Source organism: Leptinotarsa decemlineata, unplaced genomic scaffold (genome assembly GCF_025532065.1).
Source record: "Leptinotarsa decemlineata unplaced genomic scaffold, Ldec_3_MD MMD2_tig00000576_RagTag_RagTag, whole genome shotgun sequence".
Classification (NCBI taxonomy): Eukaryota; Metazoa; Arthropoda; class Insecta; order Coleoptera; family Chrysomelidae; genus Leptinotarsa; species Leptinotarsa decemlineata.
This window is the reverse complement of record NW_027412551.1, coordinates 12335410-12359795: the sequence shown is the minus strand read 5'-3', so window position 1 is coordinate 12359795 and position 24386 is coordinate 12335410. Positions and strand designations below refer to the sequence as shown.

At 35.0% G+C, this 24386-nt stretch overlaps 1 protein-coding gene across 1 annotated transcript in view; it reads right to left on the bottom strand.

Moving 5' to 3' along the window:
• Positions 1-354: 354 nt before the first annotated feature.
• Positions 355-24386, bottom strand: part of LOC111504273 (uncharacterized) — a 36787-nt gene continuing 12755 nt past the window's right edge. Inside the window, exons 4-13 of the mRNA XM_074174469.1 lie at positions 23420-23740; positions 22866-23041; positions 22624-22771; positions 19047-19151; positions 14229-14374; positions 11364-11655; positions 8889-9209; positions 6869-7044; positions 6629-6776; positions 355-519 (exon numbers count right to left, since the gene is read on the bottom strand). Coding sequence (XP_074030570.1) covers positions 371-519; positions 6629-6776; positions 6869-7044; positions 8889-9209; positions 11364-11655; positions 14229-14374; positions 19047-19151; positions 22624-22771; positions 22866-23041; positions 23420-23740 — 1982 coding nt within the window. The 3' untranslated portion in view covers positions 355-370. The remainder of the gene's footprint in view (positions 520-6628; positions 6777-6868; positions 7045-8888; positions 9210-11363; positions 11656-14228; positions 14375-19046; positions 19152-22623; positions 22772-22865; positions 23042-23419; positions 23741-24386) is intronic.

The following is a 24386-nucleotide window of genomic DNA, read 5'->3' as shown; positions in this document are numbered from 1 at the left end:
TACTATTACTATCACTACTACTACTTGAAAATCAGTTGTGCCTGAAAAGAAATGAAAAATTTCCCACAGCTATGATATTTCTGCAAGTGTTTTTAGAATACGTTGGTGATGGATTTTCATCAAGTATCGGCAGATTCCATCATATATCGAAATGGAAAATGATTTCGAAATGAGAAAGTCTTTGCCAATTAATTCTATTAAATATTCAAATTTGAAATCTCTGTATCTTTCAGAATATGTGAAACTTACTTTCATCGAAATCACCTTGTAAATCCACACTAAAATTCAAAATTGGTTGATTATGAGTTTGTTTTTATTTGTGAATTCCTCATCTGTAGAAATGAAACATTCAAAAAAATCATTAGTAACTTTATTTAGTTGAGTCAACTTCAAACCAATCACCAGTATATCTTCCTGTGAAAAGGATTATTCCGTTGGATTGGATGTAGAAAGCAAAAGGCCGGTCAGCTGTGAAAAATAATTTAGGTGGTCTTTGGAGCGAAAGAGGTTCCACTATAACTGAAAAAAAAATCATTATTGTTGATTTTATTGAAGCATGTTCCACATATGAAACATTTGGGATATTGATACTTATTGCTAGGAATTGCACGTTGAAAGGTGAGACCTCGTTAATCTTCAGCTCGCAAGGCTTCGACTTGTGAGGGTTATCGTTCGTTTGTTTTCAACCAGCGTCAGGTGGTTGAAAAAAGGATATGCCGTGTAAGCGATTTTATGAAAGCGAAGAACCTTCAGGTATTCCTGATCATTTATTTAATAAATCCCGCAAGGGAAACTTCTGACAAGCACTTCTTTCCTTATATATCAACAGCCTCTTGGATTTGGATATTGAACGGTAATCCGCAGATTCTACTGCAGTATTCATAGTGAGCACTTCATGAGATGATGTAACAGAGAAGGCAACTTGAATAATGTAGGAATTGACCATCTAGTTTGACTACCATCTACTGACCGTGAATGTGAATTGAGCTACGTATCTCTCATTCATATGATAACCATCCACTATTTCTAGAACTAATTTATCAGTAAGTGAGTCGCATTCAGTAAAATACCTTGGAATTATTTTAGACTGCCACTTCAAGTGTGATAAGAACTAACACATCCAAACTGTTGAACCCTTTGGAGGTTTATTACATATTCTCAAACAAAAACGTAGTATATTGCCAGGTCAGCAAATGAAAACGGTTGATTAGGACCTTAAACAATCGCTAATTGAATATGGGGTTATACCATGTAAGGGAATTGACAAATCAAACTCGAAACTCCCAGGCTTGTCCTTTGAGGACATTTGAGTCCAGCAGCATTTATGGTTAGTCCTCTGTCGATCTCAAAGATGTCATTTTCGTGAGGGCAGATGACATAGCCTGCACTTGCTAATGTGTCTGTTCAGGAATTCAAAATTGGAGGGCATTGATTAATCAAACTCCAAACCCCCAGGCTTGACCTTTGAGGACATTTGAGTCCAGCAGCATCCATGGTTGAGACCAGCACCGCTAATGAGGAATCAATCACTATTTGGGATCTGGTTTCATTCAGTTGCCTAGCGATGAAAGAGGTCAATGTCAAAATTCGTCTTCGCAACTGACTATGTTGGGAAAACTCATAGTTGAGTCCTCTGTAGATCCTAAAGTTGTCATTTTCGTGAGGGCACATGACATAACCTTCACTTGCTAATGTGTCTGTCTCCAAATTTTATCATACTTGTACATCCACAATATATTCATACAGATTACAGCATACTTATCTCATGATTCAATTAATATATGTTTGTAAAAAAATGTTTCAGATTTTGATCAAGCAATGTTCAATAGCTCAACCAAGAAGCTATGTATACCCTCAGCTACGTTTAAAGTTTATGATTTCAGAATCTAGATTCTTAGTAGAATATGCATTCTGTATGAGGAGCTTCACTACCAGAATATATTCAGTTCATTTCACAAGAAGACCTATTCAGGTGATTCGAGTCCAAACACCACAGACCACCTGAATAATTGATAATCGTGAAAAGGTTGGTGATGAGTTTTTCTTCGGTAGATTCTTACAAGGTGAATGTCAGAGCTATGATAGAGATACATTTTGTTCTCTACCATTTGTGCCAACCATTATCAGCGAGGAATGAAAACTCCCAATACTTCAGAAATCATTTATTGAAATACGTGAAAGTCAGACATGTGTATCTTTTGTTTTTTACAGCAATTGTAGATCACTTGGTATATCGGCCGGTGAAAAGAATAACTCCATTGGTTTGGATGTAGAATGCGAAGGGATGATCTGCGAAGAATTGACCGAAGGGTCTCGAATAGGGAATACCTCGAACTGTAAAATCATACACGTTGTTTCATCAAAATGACTTCATTATCAAGTAAGGATACACACTGTGTGATAATTAATACAGTGTGTGTCTTATTGAGCTCCCATCAACAGTTGAGGTAATAGATCTTTCGTATATTGAGGGCTTTTTGAAACACTTTTTAATATTCAGGGTACCCATTGAAAGCGTGGTATTTGAAAGTGAGGTTTTTTTGAACGGAGAAGGTTATTATTGCTATCCACATTCAGGATCCGTCAGAAAAGTACTTTTGAAAAATATAGTATTGTATAGGTTGATAGCAAGTGGTTCAGAAGTAATGCCAAATCTAATGTCTCAGTTGTCTCATTTTCATAGAAAATTTATTTAAATATTTTTTTATATTATGGAGTTCTTTCACTAACGTTATTTTCAGTTTCAATTAATAACGTGACTAAAATCTTTTTTTTCTAATACTGGGTATATCGAAACTCTGAAAAGATTTTTTCTTAATCACTATTTTTATACAAAAAATGCGAGAATAGTATAAAAAAGGAAAGGAGACATTGATTTTTTAACAAAATTTTTAAGAAGATGGGTAGATCATAGAAAGAAGTAACTTTCAGATATGAACTGGAAGATGACCACCCAACCAGCAAAATTGTTTTATAATTTCATGATGCTGCAACAGTTTCATTTTGTTGGTATTTTATAATAACTTCCAAAATGCTAATTGATTATATTAAACGAGTCGTGAATGTAATACAGTTGTAGGCAATAAAAGTGTTTTATAAATTTGTCATAGAAACGTTCATAAAATAAAATTATAAACACGTTATAAAATAGTCACGAAATTATCACAGAAACGTTTTCACAACTAACTTATAAAACATATTTTCCCATAAAAGTAAATTGTTTTGTAGAAGTTTTACAGCACTTTCCTGTGAGGTTTGTATGCTCTTTATAAAACTATTTTAAGATTATTTTATAACTGTTTCCTGAAGCTTCAATAGAATTATTTTATTGGAGTGCTTTCTAACACAATTTTGTTTTCATCACCATATTGTCACTGATGACAATTTCCCAACTATTTTATAGTATGGTGTATTTACTACCATTCCAAAATAATAACATAAGTATTATAAAATCAAATATCTTCCGCTAATATACATTTGCTGTCGTTGATATACATTTGCATCACCAGCTGACATTGATTCTAGAGGTCGTGTAATGAAGTAAAATTTGTCAAGTTTGATTTGACTAGCGTCCCAATAACTATATACCTAATAACGTTGTGTAACATTGGTCCCTGGAAAAAAATTAAGAATAGTGCTTCGTTTCATACGAAGACCCACGTAACCTAGAGCTTCAAATTTGTTCTTGCTAAAAACAGGATTATTAATGATCAAAATCCGTCGATTTGAGTGGAGCACCATTTTTATATACACTCAAATCACTAGCTCAAAACTATTTCAAAACTCAGCCTTTATAATCGATGGAATAAGCTTCTTAGACAAAACATCCCTACAGATAATATTTGTTCAAACAATAAATGAGAAATCGAGTCTTCATTTTTATAGAAATCTATAGCGTTAAAAGTAATCCGTCACTCCTAGAACTAAGTGTTTCTTAATAATTTTATAGAGGTAACAGAAGGTGAAATCCATTAAAATTCTTGATATTGATACCAAATTATTTTATAGAACGACGCCATTTTAAAATGATAGTAATTCGGAATACTGTCACATTAAATGAGTTGAAAATATGAAATACTGCACATATAGTATTTGCAGATGAAAAGTACGTAGATATTTGAAGATTTTATTATTAAGAACAAACCGAGTTAATTTGCAACTAGAAAATTAATACGTCAACAGAGTGAATTTTTGTAAAATTGATATTTTTTTCAAAAATTTTAATAAAAGAGCGGGGCGCTTAAATTTTACTAATAATAGGCTATATATTTGTTAATAAAATTTCATTCGCACTTAAAATATCAATGTTTGAAGCACAAACAATGTCTTTACCTGTTTCATACGTACAAAAGTGAAATTATTAAAAAGCCCCAACCTTTCTATTTTTAGTTTTCAGTTGGTGACATATCTATTATATTTTCCTAGTGTCCAATACAAAATTACTTCTTACACCTGCATTATATTTTATAACGCTTACTTGGGATTACTAAAAAAAAAAAATTATAAAATTTTATTTCAATTATTTTGTAAGATTCTTTACGAAACTACTTTTCAAGAGTGTTAGGAAAATTTTATAGTAATTGCCGAAATGTTCATAGTAACTCTTTTATTGTATGTAAGTGTTTATAGTAACTGCCGAAATGTTTATAAAACTGTTTTGTATTGTTTGCGAAAGGCATTTCAAAATATTATTGAAGACTATAATGTTTTATAAAACGGTGCCAATTTCCTATTTATAGCTGTTTTATAAACACATTTAAAACATTCCTGCGACAAATTCAGTCTTATAATTTTTTTTTCCGAAACGTTTTCACAATCATTATAAAATATAAAATTGCTAGTTGGGCAAACTTCGATGCTATGGCTTGTTGATGGCTATCTCTCGAATATTTTCACCATCAACGCTGGTGTTCCCCAGGGATCCATATTGTCTCCAACCCCGTTTTTATTGTATATCAACGACTTAATGGAAAAAACCAAGAATCCAATATACAGTTTGCTGACGACAGCACACTTGTGTCGTCATTCCATTTGGATTCCAGGACATATGCTACGGAGGCATATCTTTACCGGTAGCAGGAGATTGCATATCTTAATCAGGATCTAGAAGTAATTTCGAATTGGGGTGAGAGTAACCAGGTTCAATTCAATGTTACAAAAACCCAGGCATCGGTTTTCTTCAAGAAGATAAATGTCTACAAACCGGATATAATAATGTTAGGTCACAAAATTTAGCTTTCTGCTTCGATAAGTTTGTTGGGGGTTAAAATGGACACCAATATGTCTTGGCACAATCATGTACCTGGAATTGCAAAGGCTGCTGCTAAAAAGTTTGGAACACTGAACTGAACCAGAAAACTGTACACACCTCAGCAACTTTTGATGATTTATAAAGGTCAGATCAGACCTTCTTTGGAGTATTGTTCTCATGTATGGAGCTCTGTCCCCAAACATACCCTGAAGTTGCTGGATTCTATCCAGAAAAGAGCCATCCGATTCATTAGAGACGCGAACATCATGTGCAACCTTGATAGCCTGGAACATCAAAGAAAGGTTGGAGATTTGTCTCTTTTCTATAGATACCTTCACCGGAAGTGTTCAAGTGACTTGAAACATTTGATTTCACCAAGAGCGGTACATATCAGAAATACGCGACGGACTGTGGCTGCTCATCGTTTTGATGTTGAACTCAGTACACCTCGAACTTCACTGTTTAAGAACTCTTTCATTTGGGGAACTGCGTTTATCTAGAATAAACTTTCTGAGAACGTTTTTCCAAATGGATTTAATCTCCAGCTACTCAAATCCAAAGTGAATCGCTACTTTCGCACAGGCACCGCTCTGAGAGCGCCTTAAATATTTTTTTTGTAGTGCTTGTGTTCTGTTCTTGAAAGAATTGTATCTCCAAAAGAAAGAATCATGAATTATATGAGTACTTTCATCTAGAACTAATTTTTATTGTGGAGAACTGACTACTACATAACATTCTGCTGAGAAATGATTAGCGTGTGAAATGACCACTTAAAAAGATCACTCCATTATACTGTATATAGAATGCGAATGGATGGTCTGCTTTGAAATTTCCCGGAGAATTTGCAGGAAGTGATACTGGATAACCTGAAAAAGTATGGTCTTTGAGGAGACTTTCATATCATTCAATATTTTCAGTAAATAAAATATCAATTCCCACTTGGAGATACTTTATCTCAATTTTGGCACCGATCAGTTGTTTTCTCTCTTTGAACAAGGTTGGTGTCATCAATTCATTTTTTTTTTGACTCCAGGGCACTTATGACCTTACAAGGATAAGACGATTTGTTTTTGATATATACATTGTAATGTGCCACTAATATTTTGCTTCCCAAAGAAATAATTGAATTGAAACTGAGTAGAAGATTATGAGGATTTTGCCCTACTGGAAACTGGTCATTGGTCATATTGGTGAGTTTCCCATTTTCAATAGACTTTCCACCTAGTGACTTCGGCCAACTTCATCAGTGGATATTGAAAATTTCGTTTTTTAAAGTTGCCGATATACCTTGATTTCCAGTTGTATATCATCGAATGACTGTCCAGAAACTTTTCATTTGTGGAAACCCGCTGAACTTTACCAACAATAGAAACTTACCTGCTGACGCAGCTGCAGCTTCAGTTCCAGCTTCATTCACATCAATAAATACTTTCTGGATAACATCAGAAACCATAAGATTTTTGACCGTGGAAGATAAACCAGATAAGTCAGCTTCTCCTCTATTGAAAATTTTATTGATTCCCAACTGAAAAAGTCACGAGGTGAGCGTTAATATAAATAGTAACGAAGGATTGGAGAAACACTGGATGATTCATTCAGCAATCGGTTCCCACTTACTTTTCTCAGAAGAGGAATCATTTCGATTTTGGTTTCAATTCTGAATTTTGGAATTAGTACGTCGACTCTTTTTACTTGAAGTGGTTGTGGAGCCAGTAGAACTTTCATATTTTTTTCCAGAGCTGCCAAACCTTGATTTTCATTCGGAAGGATGAAAACCATACTGACGTTACCACCTGATAAAAATAAAATATATGCATAGGGTCTTCCATTAAACGCTTCCTATCTTTGAATTTGAATAAAACAAAGTGTGTGGGATAGCATCGACATTTTTTATCCGTTTGAAAGACCTGTTGGTGCCATATTGACACTAGTCTGACAGCTGCTTATCACATGTATGGATTCCTAGTTAGAAATACAAAAGACTTCGAAAAAGCTTCAACATTGAAATGACTTTATTTCACTTTTTTGCGAGCTAGGCTGGAATATACATCTATCAGGTTCGTATAAATCAACTAGAAGCCCTTCAAAGGCTCTTAAACTTCAAAGCAGTACAATTTTGTTATAAAAAAATTACAGTTTTCACTACAATATTGTGGTAAAATACAAAATATTGGTACAATATTGAAGTATAAAAAAAACAAAATAATGATGAAATAGTACAAAAAAATTAAAGGAAATGTATTAGGAAATGATGCGACTCAGTTCAATTTTGATGGTGTTTGTGAAGCTGTTGAAGATATCAACCTGTTGATTCGAATTCCCATTTCTAAGCATTCAAGTAACATGAGAGAAAAAACCATAACTTGTGGAGTGGAACGGCATTTTAAATGTTTCGGTACTGACTCTGATCTGTCTGTTGACGTTTAAATTAATTCTCACAGTTGATGTTACCTGTTGAACTTATTTTCAAAAACATACATCTAGAATCATTCTTCTATTCTTTAAAGATAATAGATTCATCTGATCTCTAATGTTGTTGTATGCATATTCTCCCCCTTTTAGACCTATCTTTTATGCACAGATTCTCAGGAATTTGACCGATGGCATGGGTAATGTTGACTTTCAGGACTGCTGTAGATTGTGGCTCATTCGCATACACCTCCTACTTGGGAAAATCTCACGAGAAAAAGTCTTGCGGTTGAGATGACCATGCCCTCTAATCGCTCGTGCAGAATATACCACGTGGCATGAGCTGTGTGGCACGTAGCGCTGTCCTGTTGAAACCTCATGTTGTTGGCATCCAGATCATCCAGTTGAGGTCAAAACAAATTGGTAATCATCGACATATAGTGCTAGCCGTTGACAGTAACGACCACGGTCAACGTCGTTCTCGAAAAAATATGGACCGATATAAGGCCCTATATATGTTTGGACGTAGACAGGCCCCCCTCAGTTTGTGAACTGGGCAAGATATCAAATTCGGAAAGAGATGTAAAGAAAGGAACCATTTATAGTACTTTTTGAAGTTCTTTGTTTCGAATAGAAAAGAGGGTCATGTGACCTTTTGTTCGATAGGTTCCTCAATTCCCTATACAATGATCTTGAATGTTTTGAATTTGGTTGATTGGTTGCTGAATTGATGTATGAATTGGAGACTGGGAGAAATGATTATTTGTTACTTCGCAACCAAAAGAGGATTGAAACAGCTCCAAAGTTAGGTTAGGTTAGGTTACAAAGAATCGATTGAATTAACATATATTATCATCTATGTGTTTTTGAAAGTTGATCATCATGACTAAAAAATGATTCTTGTACAAAACAGTGACTGAAAAATTGGAGTATGAAACAGGGAATTATGATGATACTCCTATTGAAATGTGAGATGTTTTATAGACTCAATACTCACTGACATAAGGTTAATAAAAAACAATTTTGAGTTCATACAAATTTCTCTGGTATTATTATTATATTTTATCGATATTCCAATGCCTCACTTCATTCTACATTGTTTTCATCAGCGCCTCAATCAAATATGATACATTTTTTGAACATTCAACAATACCAGTAAATCATGAAAGACATCGTTATACGTACGACATCCTGAAAAATAAATCTGAAGTAGGAGGTTAAAACTCACCTCTGTATGGTTTTTCCAAAAACTTCGCACCGAGCTCAGTATTTTCATAGTACTTCAAGTATTCAACCTGATGCATCATATCAACTTCCACAACTTTATCCTCAGATGCGTAAAACTTCTTTTTTTGTGTTCTGTAGGAAGCGAAAGGCTGTAGCCATATTCCTTTGAAATACAGAGCATTCACCAAAACCATTGTGGTATCACTATCGATGGACGAAGGATCGATAATCTCCTTTATTCTACTTTCAGAGCGTTCCTCAACCCAACTGTTGATTTTTCCAGCAGTTTCTTCATTTTTTTCGAAGTTCACATTTTCAATACCTTGAACAAATACTCATACTTGGTTCAAAGTTGAGAATAGTTGCTTGAAGAACTAGTATTGAAAGTGAGTTTACTATACATGGTGTCCTAGAATTCAGTCAACAAGTGATATTAACGACCTCCTGAGATCATTTTTGTAATCGTTCAAACCATAGTAGTTTCTCAGGAACCATCTCCAACTTGTTTTCAAATGGACCCCGAACAATTTTATCCTTCACTTAAGTTTTTTTTGTCAATGTGAATGCAGAGAGGCAATGTTTTTTATAATATTGATGATCCAAATAGTTATTTTCGATCAAATATCTCAAAAATTTCATTGACTTATTTGAAATTCTGAGAATTCTACAAATTATAACCGAAGATTCAAAGCGTATCAGGAGTTCCCTGTTGCAGAGAAAAGTATTCATAGATATTCTTCTGATCTACTGGCAGCAATTGGTAATCATATTCTTTTAGACGACCTCATAGAATAAAAATTACTGGCATCATATCAGGGTGACGAAATGGCGAACGCATTGGACCCTTATTTTCTATCTATCTTTGAGCATATTCATCATTCAGATGTTGGGTAACCGTATTGTTTCCATACCATCATTGCTCTTTCATATAGTGTGAATATTCTGACGGTTCAGCAGGAAATGTAAGTATCGTGTTCCTGTTGAAGCACCGGTGTGAAAATATGGTCCAATATCCCTTGTAAAATCCACACCATACGGTCACACTCAATAGTGTTTAGAGTCTCTGCTATCCAATGTTATTGGACCAGTAGTTAGCGTTGTGTATACTAACCACACCATTACTATAAAACCTGATTTTAATACCCCAGCATCTTTGAGACATCTGTATCAGCATGTGCCATAACTCAGAGACCCGCAATGAATAGTAACCTTCGTTCAAAATCTTCAAGCTATAAAACGTGCACAAATGGACTTTGCAAGGGTAAACCTGCTTTTTTTTCAAATTCCTCTCACTGACTCCAACCCCTTCTGCTAAAATTAGATCTAAAACATTTTGATTTATTTCAGCATGAACTAGAACATTGATTTCATGTTTCTTCACTTCTGGCTGGTTCTGATATAGATTTTATCAGCTGCAAGCATATTCATCGGACCAGAATCTGTCATTAGCATCGCTTAAGGAGTTGCCAAATAAAGATTGAACATCTGGATGGCAAGAAGATTTATGGACTTCTGACAGAATCTTCCAGGATTCGCTGACTCCAAGGCATTTATTCACCCTTTGAAGCTTGATACCAAACAGTTGTTGGACTACAATAGGGATGAACTATGATGTCTAGGCCTTCTTACAGGTCACTGTCATTTGAATCATCATATGCAGAGACAGTGTGTGTCGTCTCTGTTTGGAAAATGATGAAACAGCAGAGCACATACTTTGTGCCTGTCCCGCTGGAGACCGAATCAGGTTTTTAGAGTTCGGCAGAGCCGTACTCTGACCATCTGACATGAAAGACCACTCACCATAGACACTTATCGGCTTCGTGGAGAAGCTGAGGTTATTTGGCCGAGTATGGATAGGTGTGAGCCACAATAAATCTTTGCGGGTTGCGGTGGAGGGTTGAATAGACCCACTCACTTTGGACCTGAACTAACCTAACCTATTATAACAATATCGACAGTGACAAGTAAACCCGAATAATTGGGGGTATATTTTTGGGGGCGTCATTTGAGAAACATAAACAGAAGATATTTTTTGAAAGAAGGTTTGCTTGAATTCGACAATATTTTCAGGGATGCATGTCATCTCTTCGAAATGACTAAGTTTCATTTCTGTATTGACAGTATTTACATGAAGGATCAAACAAAATGGAAAGTTTTGGAGGTGTCATTTGGAGAAACAAAGTTCAGTGTGGTTTCTAATAAACTGCAATAGTTTCAGAGATGATCTCAGAAGGACATTCTGAAGTCTTTCAATACCGTCCTTTTTCAGCTTTACAAATATAGCAGATTCGCTTGTTAGCTGAATTTCTGGACATCATGTATATGACAAGGTCAACAATTACTATAATAATTTGTTTTCTGGAGTATATCCTATAAGAATATTGATAACTTGTTCAAAATTGAGTTTCAAGTGAGGTACTGGAGCATATTGACGAGTACCTACATCATTAAAAAACCAAATACAAGCTCAAATCACCTGATTCATAGACACTTTCAGCAACCTGTCTGAAGTCATCTTCCAATTTAACTCCTTTCCCGACATATATCTTGTTGGCTGTAGACAGTTTCAGATTTTCGTCTGATGACGTTAGTTTTGGAAGGAACCATTTGAAAACTTCTTGGATTTTCTCGTTGGTGGAAGGCAGTGAGAGACCAGATACCATTTCTCTAGCTGATTCTCCTTTGGCTCCTTCATGGGTCAAAGCCAAGACAGTTTGAGCAGAGAAAGGACTTGTCACAATGTTACCTCCTTGTACTTTGATGAGCTCCTAAAACAAGATTGAGCGTAATTTTTTCTCAATACACACTATTTATGAATTTGAATATGTGTCTCTGGGCAGTATTTGTATTCCGGGGGTATGGTTTCCTGTTGACTACTAGACGATATTTATATAATGATTATTTGAGAGGTGACTACAGATGGAATTCTATATTGAGAATCTCAACTCTAGTTTTGAATTCGTTATACTGGATTATAGGAGAGCATGTGATAAAATATCATTGGAATCTCAAGTATGATGATGATGAAGATGATGGTGAAGACGAAACCATATGCTGCATAAACGGAATCGAATTTTTGAATCCACATTGAGAATCATTGGAATGTACAATGGTAATTTGCTGTTCAGCCTAGAATAATTCTCTAAACTGGTTACAGAAACCTGCAATTTCAGATTATCTTCAAAAAGTCTATCAGTTCTGGACAATGAGAACAATTCTGAACCTACATGAGAATCTTGAGGGTCTAGGGCCATAGCTAGACAGTCGCAAGATTTGCCTTCGATGAGACCACAGGTGAACGAGTGATCAAAATCAGCTATGAGAAATCCACGTCTTTCAGAGTGAATTTATTAATCAAACAATAAAAAATTCAAGTTAATGGAGGCCACATTGAAATATGCGACAACCCTATCATTACGTTCCTTACTTTCATTACTATATGGCTTGAAATTTTTATGGGTAGATGACACTCGATGATGAATGACATTTTTCAGAGCCTTCATTATGTAAATCTTGAGTTGATGTAATAGAAATTGTGAAGATATGGTGAAAGACGAGTTGCTCCAGAACTAATGAAATGCTATTTGGAATAAAGAGTCAGTTAGTCAGTTAGTAACCATTGTGCAGAGTGTTCCACAGAGTTCAATATTGGGCCCTCCATTATTTTTGATATATGCTGATGACCTGGAGGCTATTTTTGAGGAGTGTAGATGAAACCGATTTCGTAGTTAGAGAACTTGATGTAACGACGCTGAAGGAAAGAACCCAAGAGGTATATGAACAAATGAACACATGGCTAAAAAAATCAGTTGACACTCAACACATATCAAGCAGCACTGATGAAGTTCTCAATGAGTAACTCTCCCAAAACATTTCGTTATATACGAAAACAAGGATCTCTAAGTTGAATCTTGTACTTTTACTAGGCCTTACATTGGACTATCAACTCACATGGACTCCTCATTTCGAGACAATGTGTAGTGGATTGAGGAAAACTGATATGCGACCAAAAACTGTCATTTGCGATATGAAATTTTTAACTAGGACCCACTCTTTGGTTGAAAGAATATTCAGAATGCAGTGAAATGCAATCAGAGTCATTGGTGGTATTATGTGGAGATAAATATACATGTAGAGATGCATTGAAATAGCTTAAGATATTGACTGTTGCTGATACCTATATTTACGAATTATGTATGTATACGTGTATAGAATCAAGCTAAATATATCTTTCTAACCACATCATTATCCAATTTGATCTAGAGATAAACAAATATATTTAAAATATGTTTTTTCCGTTAACCAGCTACCGCACCCCTACAAACGATAATCCTCAGAAATCGAAACTTGTGCGAGCTAAGAACTAAAGAGGTCCTACCTTCAAATGTGTGATTAATGTGTGATACTAACACGTAGTGTTAGTTTGCACAGAATAACCCATTACCTGAACAGGTTTCTTCATCTTGGACTTGAAATGTTTGATGAGCTAGATGCTAGATGATACAATTGAAAAATCACCAAATTCAAACATATTCAAATCAAGACGTTACCTTTATCCAAGAACTCTGCTACACACTGTATTAATTTAAAATATTCTTTTTTTCATTACAATTTTCACGAGTATGTGACAAAATTAACTCTTTCTTAGCCAAACCTGGTTTTATAATTATATGTATGTTTATATGTTCAATATTTGGGTACCTATTTATATAATAATTTGTTATTTTTGCTGCAATGGCTGTAAATATACATATAATTGAACTATTGTAATTCAAACTTTGAATAATTTGAGAATTCAACAACAATTAAATTTGTCATTAATATTTGCACACATGGTGCTACAAGTTTTCGAAATCAGAACACTCCAATCATTTCAGCTGTTCTTTTATAATGACAGTATTTTTAAAATCTGTTTAAAAATATCTGTCCTTCCGTTAACTAGCTGTCGCACCTTTACGAACGACAACCCTCATAAGTCTAAACTTAAGTTAAGGATTAACGAGGTCTTACCGTTTAACGTGTGATTCCTAACACGGGTTGGATGATAGCAAGTTAAAATCAATCGTTCAGACTAGGGCTTGAAAATTGTTCATACTTCTTGGTATTGAACTTTATTGAAGTCTCCAAGGGTGCAGAAAAACCTTTGTGGGGCTCTGTGTGTAATTTATCTGATTGTAATACACCGCATACGAATTAGATAAATTCCAGTGAAAGTATTTTTTGGGTCTGCTTTTATTGAGCAGTTTATACATTGTCAACCTTTCTTTTTCGATAGAGTTTTAAAAATGGGACTAGTTCAAGATCTGGAGCATATTTCAATATTTCCTTTCCTTACACCTACCTTGTGAAGATCTGCAGCAAATTTGTGATTTCCACTGGTAAATTCTAGATTCGCATTCTCTTCAATTGGAGTTGCTAATGTAGCATGGACCAAGGCAAATAAAAGGAAAGCTGATTTCATGTTGGCACTTCTCTGAAGAAAACTTCAGTAAGATTGGTAGAGACGAAGTATATCGTACGTCGTCTGAAATCGTCAAATCTAAGAGAATAATGTAATATATGGAGTAATTTTGAAGCAAACTAGACAGTGAGCAAGACATTGAAATACAACTTACCTTCCACTGGAATTAACCCAACAAGTACGACATGAGTTGATGTTCGGATGATTCTTATTGTTTATTAACTTTGTTTGATTAGATTTATTCACTCGTTTCATTCCAATAGAACACTTCCACTCAATCACGATTGCCTTGAAATATTTTGGTTATGATAATTAGCGATAAATTTATCACTCTAGACTCTAGAGGTTATCTTCACTTTTCATATCAAGAAATTTCTAGTGATGTTTTCAACATTGCTGAGGAATTTGAACAAAACCGCCTTCATTTAGGATTTAGGTTTCAGGGGCAGTGTTTATAATTTGATGGTGAGCTATTTAGCTGGAAGAAAGCAAAAAGTCAAAATAAATGATAAATTAAGTGAAGAAAATTCAATAACATATGGTGTGCCGCAAGGTACGGTTCTAGGGCCGACTCTGTTCACCATTTATATTAATCATTTACTTACCTTGAATATTGAAGGTTCCATTATTAGTTTTGCAGATGACACGGCTGTTTTTTATCAGAGTGAGTCATGGGCTGACCTACAACAAAAAATTAATCAAGATTTTATTCACATTATAGACTGGTTTGATTATAATTTATTAACTGTTAATTACTCAAAAACGTGCTTTGTTCCATTTAGTTGTTATGAAAATGGTTTACCAGATTTTAATGTTGTACAGTTACATGTCAACAATAAAATAATAGAAATAAATAGAGTTAGATATATAAAATATTTAGGTATAACAATTGACGATACTATGAAATGGAATATACATATACAAAATGTAATTAAAACATTAAGGCCTATGCTATATAAAATAAAATTTCTGAACCGATACTTAGACTTACCTGTGATAAAGATTGTATATTACTCTCTGGTTGAATCTAGGCTAAATTAAGGAATATTGGGATGGGGTGGAGCCGCAAACTGTCATTTGTCCAAACTTGAGACTCTACAAAAAAGATTCCTAAAAATAATATTTAAAAGAGACATGTTGTATCCTACAAACCTTCTTTATCAAGAGGCTAAAATATTTGATATTAGTCAGTTGTACTACATACAGTTAGTGTATTTTCAATATAAACATAAACGTCACGATTATATAGACCACGTACATAACACTAGAAATAAAGTAAAAAAATTGATCAAAACAGAACTGACACTCAAAACAATTGGTCATCGAAGTCATTTGCATTCAGCTAGTCGAGCCTATAATATACTTTCGGAGTCCATTCGACAGGCAGAACATTTTAAAAGATTTAAAAAATTAATTAAAAAATTCGTTTTGGACGAACGACATCAAATTAATTTGTTACTAAGAGCCTGACGTCCTAGTAACATAGTATGTTGTTATTACAACAATACAATAGTATGTATTGGCAAATCCTGTTGTTTGCAATGGTTTGTAGTTCTTTTTGTTTATTATTATTTTCATTAACTACTACATACAAAAATTTTATTTACTGTCTAGATTATTTCTTCTGTATTTCTTTTTTGTTTGTTGCTATAGTTTATTTCATAAAATACGTATATTTTTTAGTCGAAAATTTTGGCAGTTTCATCGCATACAAGCTCTGCTTTCGCGATGTTCTGTGTTGGTGTTTATTTGTGTTTATTTGTATATTATATATAATATAATCGATGTAAATTAGCATGTGAACAATTGACAAATAAACATATTATTATTATTATTATTATTATTATTCCATGCTATAGATTGATGATGTGCTACAAATTGGATCTTTTTCATATGTACACTTTGGATAATAACATTTTTCATGGATTTTCACGGAATAAAATATTCGAATTTATAGTAATCAAATATCGAAATTTTGGATGGCCTGCTACAGAAACTCACATGTTTGGTTTAATATTATGATTATGTTAGGACTTGATCTCAAATCTAAGATAACTATGTGATAGATATTTTCAGAGATTTCTGGCAATGGTCTGCAGCTTTTATGTTTGTTCATTGTTTACCATCAACTTATCTTCATCGGTATGGTGTTTTTTCACTAACGAAACTGTTTGATGGCTAAACTTCAATGCTATGGCTTGTCGGCTAATTATTGTGTATGGCTCTCCAGCTTCCTGAAAGAAAGTTCTCTGCAAGTGGCCATCAATGGATATCTCTTGAATGCTGTTACCATCAACGCCGGTGTTTTGCAGGGGTCCATAGTGTCTCCAACCCTCTTTTTATTGTATATCAACGACTCATTGGAAAAAACCAATAATCCAATATATTGCTATGCTGATACATCAGCAGCGGATGCACATCTTCACCGGCAGCAGGAGGTTGCATATCTTAATGAGGATCTAGAAGTGATTTCGAATTGGGGTGAAAGTAACCAGGTTTGATTCAATGCCACGAAAACTCAGGCATTGGTTTTCTCCCCAAAAATAATTGTCTTGTGACCGACAGACAATTTCGCTCTCTGCTTCGATAAGTTTGTTGGGGATTTAAATGGACACCAACATTTCTGGACACAACTATGTCGCTGGAATTGCCATACACTAAAATGATCCGACAAGCCATAAATCGAAGTTTGTTAGCAAACCCTCATGCCACATAAGCCTTAGAAATATTAAGCGCAACAGCTCTTGACTCTCCACGTTTCTCGATTCCAAATATGGGTGACATACTGTCACACCTCAGTCTTCGGTTTGCTTATTATGAGAGGATTCATCGCTGTTTTACCCAATCCTCATTCTTCCAAATGATGAAAAACTTATTTGAAGATCGAATTGAATATTTATCATGATAAAAAAGAGAAAAATACACCCAGGAATGAACTAACTCCAAATAGTTGAGAAAAATATGAAGAATCACTAAAAACTTACATTACATTGCTACCCAGCAGGACCAAAGAAAAGGAGATGTGCTATATTCTGAAAATGCTCTGGAACCGTTTCTGAAGAGTGATCAATGAATACTCTCAAAACTTTCTGTTGTTTGAAGTGAAGGGGTTATATTTTTAGGAGTGATTAATTTTTGGGAAAGAAAGTTTCTGGCTTTGTACTACTCCATCTTGATACAAAAAAAGGAAGAGGTAATCTTCCAAAGAAAGGAAGGAAGTAATCAATTTGAAAATTAGAAACTCTATACATGGATGTGTAGATCATGCAAAGAAGTAACTTTTAGACAAAAACTGAAAGAAAGTCCTCCTGAAATAGCTACTTTCATATAAACCGTGAATTACATGAAAGAAAACAATTCTTTCGAAACAAATACTTCTATATGAACACTGAATTATACAGAAGATACTTTTCTCTACGCAGTTTGTATCTCAAACATTCGTTGTGGAATTCGTTGTTGATCTTGACCACCCTCAATGTTTATAAAGATTCATATGCTGAGGTTGCAACTTTGCTTCGATCACCGTACTGAAGTAAAATGCTTAATACGTATCTCTGCAACTTTGCGTGTTTGGAGATTGTTTTTATTTATATATCTTTATATATTTGCTTGAATGAATTTGAATTATTTCATGACTATTTTTCATATTTGAAAATACGATAAAAGGTCGCCTGTTGATCTTAGTTTCTGAAAGCCATATTGATTATCGCTCAAGATGCTTTCCAAATATTGAAGGATTTGGTGGTTTACGGCTTACTCCATGATTTTTTATATCACTTATGGCGAAGCAACGTTTCTGCCCTACTACTTATAATTTCTCAACCACATTTCACTCTTTTTCTATTTTTACACGCTTTATATTAGCTTCACCTGTAACTTTGCAACTCTCAAACTCGGGATTTGTATTTGACAGAATTACCGACATTATTGCTTCATCTATTCGCGGGTAGATGGCGCTTTTAATTTGAAATAAGAATTTTTTTTATTAGCACGCGCGCCTGCTGCCTTATTTATAACCCTCCTTTGCGCACCTGCTGTCATGGGCTTAGTAGCTAATTTTCAGGCTCCCTCTCCGGTATCGGAAAATATCAATGGTCATTTTTCTGAACAATATACGGCTGATTGATTCCAAAGTTTAGATGAAATAAATATAGTTCAAAAAGACTAAAAAACACGCTTTTATAGTATACGAAACGAAAAAATTAAAAATAAATATAGTTTAAAAAACAAATAAACACGTTTTTGAAGAACATCGAACTGAAAAGTTGAAAGTAATTTTTTTGAATGAGCTTGGAACAATAACGAACAAAAAATCCTAGTATTATTGTGAAAAAAGCGTGAGCGCTTTGATCCATATTTTTTGTATTTCAAGCGCCCGTCGCTTTTTTTACAGTAATACTACTATTTTTTGTTCGTTATTGTTTTGAGCTTATTTTAAAAAACATATTTTTAATTTTTCAGTTCGATATTCTTTAAAAGCATGTTTTTTAATTTTTCTAAACTATGTTTATTGATATTCGAGCAAGGTGATTGTGCCAAGATATATTTCTGTTCTATTCGACAAAATCATCGCAGTATTTTCTGTGTGTGGAACGAAAAATAAAAATTGATAAAATTATATTTGAATTTATTCCAACAAATTTAGTAGGTAACTACTTCACAACACTTTCAAATAAGCATATCACTCCATGAACCGACCAGAGAAGAGTATCACCCCATTGGATTGAATGTAGAACGCGAAGGGATGATCTGCGATGAAGTGCTCAGTAGGGGGTGGAGGCATGGAGTACGTATTTGCAATTGCTGAAAAATAGAAATGAAATGTTATTGAGAAATCGATTACAGATATGTTCAAATCTGATTTTTTTGTTCAGATATGGAAATCTATAAGGGGAAATATTGAAATTTTCAACCAAAATGACCTTGAAGTACCAGACATTTCGTCTGTTACTGTGATACACCGCTTCAGTGGTGTAGGCGTTGGGTGCGAGGGCCTACACCACTGAAGATGTCTGTCATAGTAGCAACTGAAACGTTTTGCACTACAAGTTCCTTTCGAACATGGCCCACTAGCCCAGATTTAGTTTTTTCTAATCGTGACTCCCGTTGTGAAAGGTTATGTTCTTGAACAATGTTGCATAATTCAATTATTAAAAATTAATTTTTTCAAATCTCCATTCAAAAATGAATCAATTCTAGTCTTTAAGTTCACTTCAATATCTAGTAGATTTTCAGAACAGAATATCCACAAGAAAATGTTTCCGATAACAAATCAAGCTTCCTTTCATACGAGTATTATTTCAGTAGGTTGCACTTGTACGTGAAAATTTTTACATTTGTTGTCTCTAGCTTTCATAGTCACGATAATACGAGGTCCGGCTATTAAATAAGGAGAATGGTTACGAAAAAAGGTTTTATTATAAAAATTATTTCATATTCGAATGCTCCCCTTCAATATACCCTCCTTCTCTCGCCACACACCCTTCCATACGTTTTTCCATTTGGTGAGGGTCTTTAGGAGCTCTACCGTTTTTTGCTTTATCGCTTCCATCGACTCAAATCGGATCCCTTTCAAAGCAGATTTTATTTTCGGAAATAAAAAAAGTCGCACGGTACCAAATCTGGCGAGTGCGGCAGTGTGGTGAAAAATCCACGAATTGTTCTTCCACAACTCGGGGCGGTTCTTACGTACTTGTTCTCGCTGTGTTGCCAAAACTGACAAATAGTAAGTCTGGTTGACAGTCTGACCCTCTGGAACCCATTCATTCATCACAATACTGTTAATGTCGAAAAAAATGATCAACATTGTCTTGAATTTTGATTTGGACATCTTTGCATTTTTGATTCTGGGCGATTCAGGCGTCTTCCAATGCATCAATTGCCGCTTTGTTTCAACTTCGTAGTCAAGAATCCACGTTTCGTCGTAATAATGCTTCTAACCTTTCAAGGAAATCTGTTGACGCGAGAGCTTCAGGTCAGTAGTAAGGTTTTTTGGCACCAACTAGGCGCAGACTTTTGTCATGTGTAATTCCCCCTGTAAAATGTTTCTAAACGTTCCTTCATCGGCGTTTACAGCTTCGGCAATCATCCGGATGCTCATTCGATGATCCGTCACTGTTTTCGCAGTTGAAACAGTGACAGAGCGACCCGGGCGCTGGTCATTTCAGTGCTTTCTCAGCTCTCACTGAAGAGCTCACACCACTCAGAAATTAAATTACATGAAACCAATTTCCCGATTAGACCAGTGGTATCGTTCGTAACGCCACCTACTGTTAAAATCTCAAGAAATCCTGATTAAATTGATTCAAACCTATACCAATTTCAAGCCTAAATTTAGTATAAATAATTCTTATCAATCAGTGGATAATATTAAAGACGTAATCCTCCCAGATAACTCAAAATTGATATCGTTCGATGTCCAAAATTTATTTCCCAGTATCCCGCCAGCTGAAACAATTGGACTAGTGGAGTGTCTCTTAGACAAAAACCATGTGAATCCACTGATAAAACAGGAGATTGTTGATTTACTCACCATTTGTGTGTCTCAAAATTATTTCCAGTTTAACGGAGAATACTTTTCATGCAATGAAGGACTAATAATGGGGAATCCTTTGAGTCCCTTACTGGCGGAAATTTTCATGGATAACATAGAGTATGAAATCCATAATGATCAGTTAGCCAACAATTTTTTGTACTGGTACAGATACGTAGATGATATCTTAGTATGTTTTACGGGTACAGATAGGCAATTAGGCAAGTTCATTGAATATGCCAATTCCATCCACCCGCCAATAAAATTCACCACTGAGAGGGAGGTAAATAATTCGATAAATTACCTGGACCTAACCATTACGAAAAATAACAATAAACATGAGTTTGCAATTTTCCACAAACCATCGTACACGGACATTATCATACATAATTCCTCCACACACCCGTACCAGCATAAAGTTGCTGCATTCAATAGTATGCTTCACAGATTATTGAATATTCCACTGTCTGATAGGGATTTCCAGAAAGAGCTGAATTTGATCAAACAAATCGCGATTAATAACGGTTATAAGGTAGATATTGTAAGCTCCATTCTTTCCAAAAAACGACAAAAGCAAGCCATGGATCTGGTTTACCCATATTCAAGATGCGATAACGTGAGTTATAAGACATTGACATATGTGGGGGAACCAAACAGGAATATTGCCCGTTTTTTGAAGAAAGAAGGCGTAAACGTAGCTTATAGAACGAATAATAACCTAAGTAAATTTATTAAAAACAATAAGGACAAAACTTTGGTGTCGGATAGATCAGGAGTATATATGCTGACTTGTGGCTCTTGTCCAAAACTGTATATTGGCCAAACAGGAAGAACATTTTTCCAACGAATTAAAGAACATAGGAGTAGTTTTGTAAATAGAAAGACCAATTCCACATTTGCAAACCATCTTTTAGCAGAAGGACACGAGTTCAATCATGAGTACGAGGTGTTACATTTAGAAGAGAAGAGTTTGAAACTTAATCATCTAGAATGTTTAGAAATCAATAGATTCAGGAATTCGGGTAATTTACTGAATGATCAATTAGAACTCAATAACTCTCCGTTACTGAATATATTTTTTCAAATGTGAAAATGGAACATAAGTGCAGGTAATTTAATTCGTTAGAAACTCAGGTAAAATATCAGCTACTTAAAATTCAGATACTTCGTTTACAGGTACTTTGATTTCAGGTACTCCATAAACTATATATATATTTAGTATTGAATGTGTAGAATTAGTTGAAAGACACGCCAGATGAAGCCATTGTATGGCGAAACACGTGTTGCGTTTTTGTAAAACAATTTAGTGAAAATCTCACAATAAAGTGTTTTTGGAATACGTTAGTTATGGATTTTCATCAAGTATCGGCCGATTCCATCATATATCACTCAGAAATACGCGCACGAGATAGAATATTGTTCCTATAGGACTCTTACAACAATGCATGGCACTCAGTCGGAGTTTTTTCCAATTCAACGAGAAATTTGGATTGATACGTTGCTCCTGTTTTTCTTCATACATGGTTTTTGGCACGAGAAAAAACACGTTCGTTTCAAACCGCTACACAAATACTATAATAGTGACGAAAACGTGTTTTGGTACGTGAATAAAAAATATTGCCAGATACCCAACGCACTACTCGTTTTTTCCCCACCCCTCTAGGTGCGCAGTCTCGTTATTTGATAGCCGGAATTCGTAAACACATGTTCTAATCAAGAATTCGACATTATCTGTCAACTAACCTGCTGTTGCAGCTGCAGCTTCAGTTCCAGCCTCATCCACATCGATGAAAACTTTTTGAACAACATCAGAAATAACTAGCTTTTTGTCCGTCGATGACAAACCAGACAAGTCAGCCTCTGTTTCATCGAATATTTTTTTAATTCCCATCTACAAGTGAATAGTTTTAAGTGAACTTTTCCTTAATTTTCAAGAAAAAAGTATTTGAATGGTATACAAACTTTATTACCATATTCATACTTACTTTTTGGAGCATTGGAATCATTTCAATGGTACTTTCAATTCTGAATTTCGGCATTTGAACTTCCACCATGGCTAGTTGGAATGGCTTTGGAGCCATCATATCCTTCATATTTTGCTCTAGTCTAACCAAACCGTCTTTTTCATCTGGGAGGATGATAACCATGCTTGTGTTTCCTCCTGAAAAAAAAAATCATATATCGGAGGCTCGGAAAATTAGTGAGCGAGATATCCTGAAGTCGAAAAGCCTAAATAGGTTACAAACCTACTTCAGAAGTAGAACATTTCGAATGCATTAATATTGTTTCAGTTAAACCAATCAGGAATCAGTTTATACACAACTGTGAGAATATTTGAGATCATTCAACCCAATTTGCAATATTCATCAAATTGACAAGGGTTGAAAGTCATAGTTTTCCTTGGAATGGAACCAACTTTTGCTAGCTATGGTTTATGAGTTAACCAACACCCTACCGTATTATGAATGATATCAAAAATATCTCAAGCAGTCTGACCTTAGTGTGATAAATATGTATCGTGAGAGTGAAATCGACTCACCAACGTAAGGCATTTCCAAAAACTGGGCTTTCAGAGCATCATCGTGGTAGTGCTTCATGAATTCAGCAAGTTGCATCATATCGACTTGAACAGTTTCATCTTTCGATTTGTGGAATGTCTTTTTCTCGGTTCTCGCCACTCTAAATGGGGTTTCCCATTTGGCTTTGAGATATAGTGTATTTACCAACACCATTTTAGTGTCACTGCTGATAATTGATGGATCAATGAGATTTTTGATCTTCCTCTCAGTACGTTCCTCTACCCATTTGTTCATTTTTCCGGCTGCCTTTACGTTTTCCGCAAAATCCACATTTTCCACACCTATAACATACCAAATGATCAGAGAAACTATAAAATTTGAAAAATTTCAAAATAACTATTTTGTTGCTAATTTTGGAGAAAAAAAAGCTCCATTCGAAAATTTACTGAATTTAATCTTTTCCTGAGAAAATTACTGTTCTCAAGTTTGAAATAGAAGAAAATAAATTGAATGATTCAATTGATTTATTCATTTACTGATGTCAGTGTACATGCAAACTAATGCTGACAACGTGTTAGAAACGGGTGTTCTCAACCAAAATCCCAGGTTAGGTTGAGTTAGGTTAGGACCAAAGTGAGTGGGTCTATCTGACCCTCCACCGTAACCCGCAAGAGTTTATTGTGGCTCACATTCGACCAAATAAACCCAGCTTCCCAACGAAGTTTTTATGGCGAGTGGTCTTTCAGGCAGATGGTAAGAGTAAGGCTCTGCCGAACTTCAAAAACCTGATTCGGTACCCAGCAGGACAGGCACAAAGTATATGCTCTGCTGTATCCTTGGTATTGAGGTAGTCGGATAGTCAAGGTGCAAGATTCCCACCTTGATACCCGCGACAACCTTCTCATCTGAGGGTTTTTGCACGTCAGCTACATCTGACGATGCCTTGATCAAACCATGTAGGGCTTTTTCGCCTCTGGTTTTGGTGAA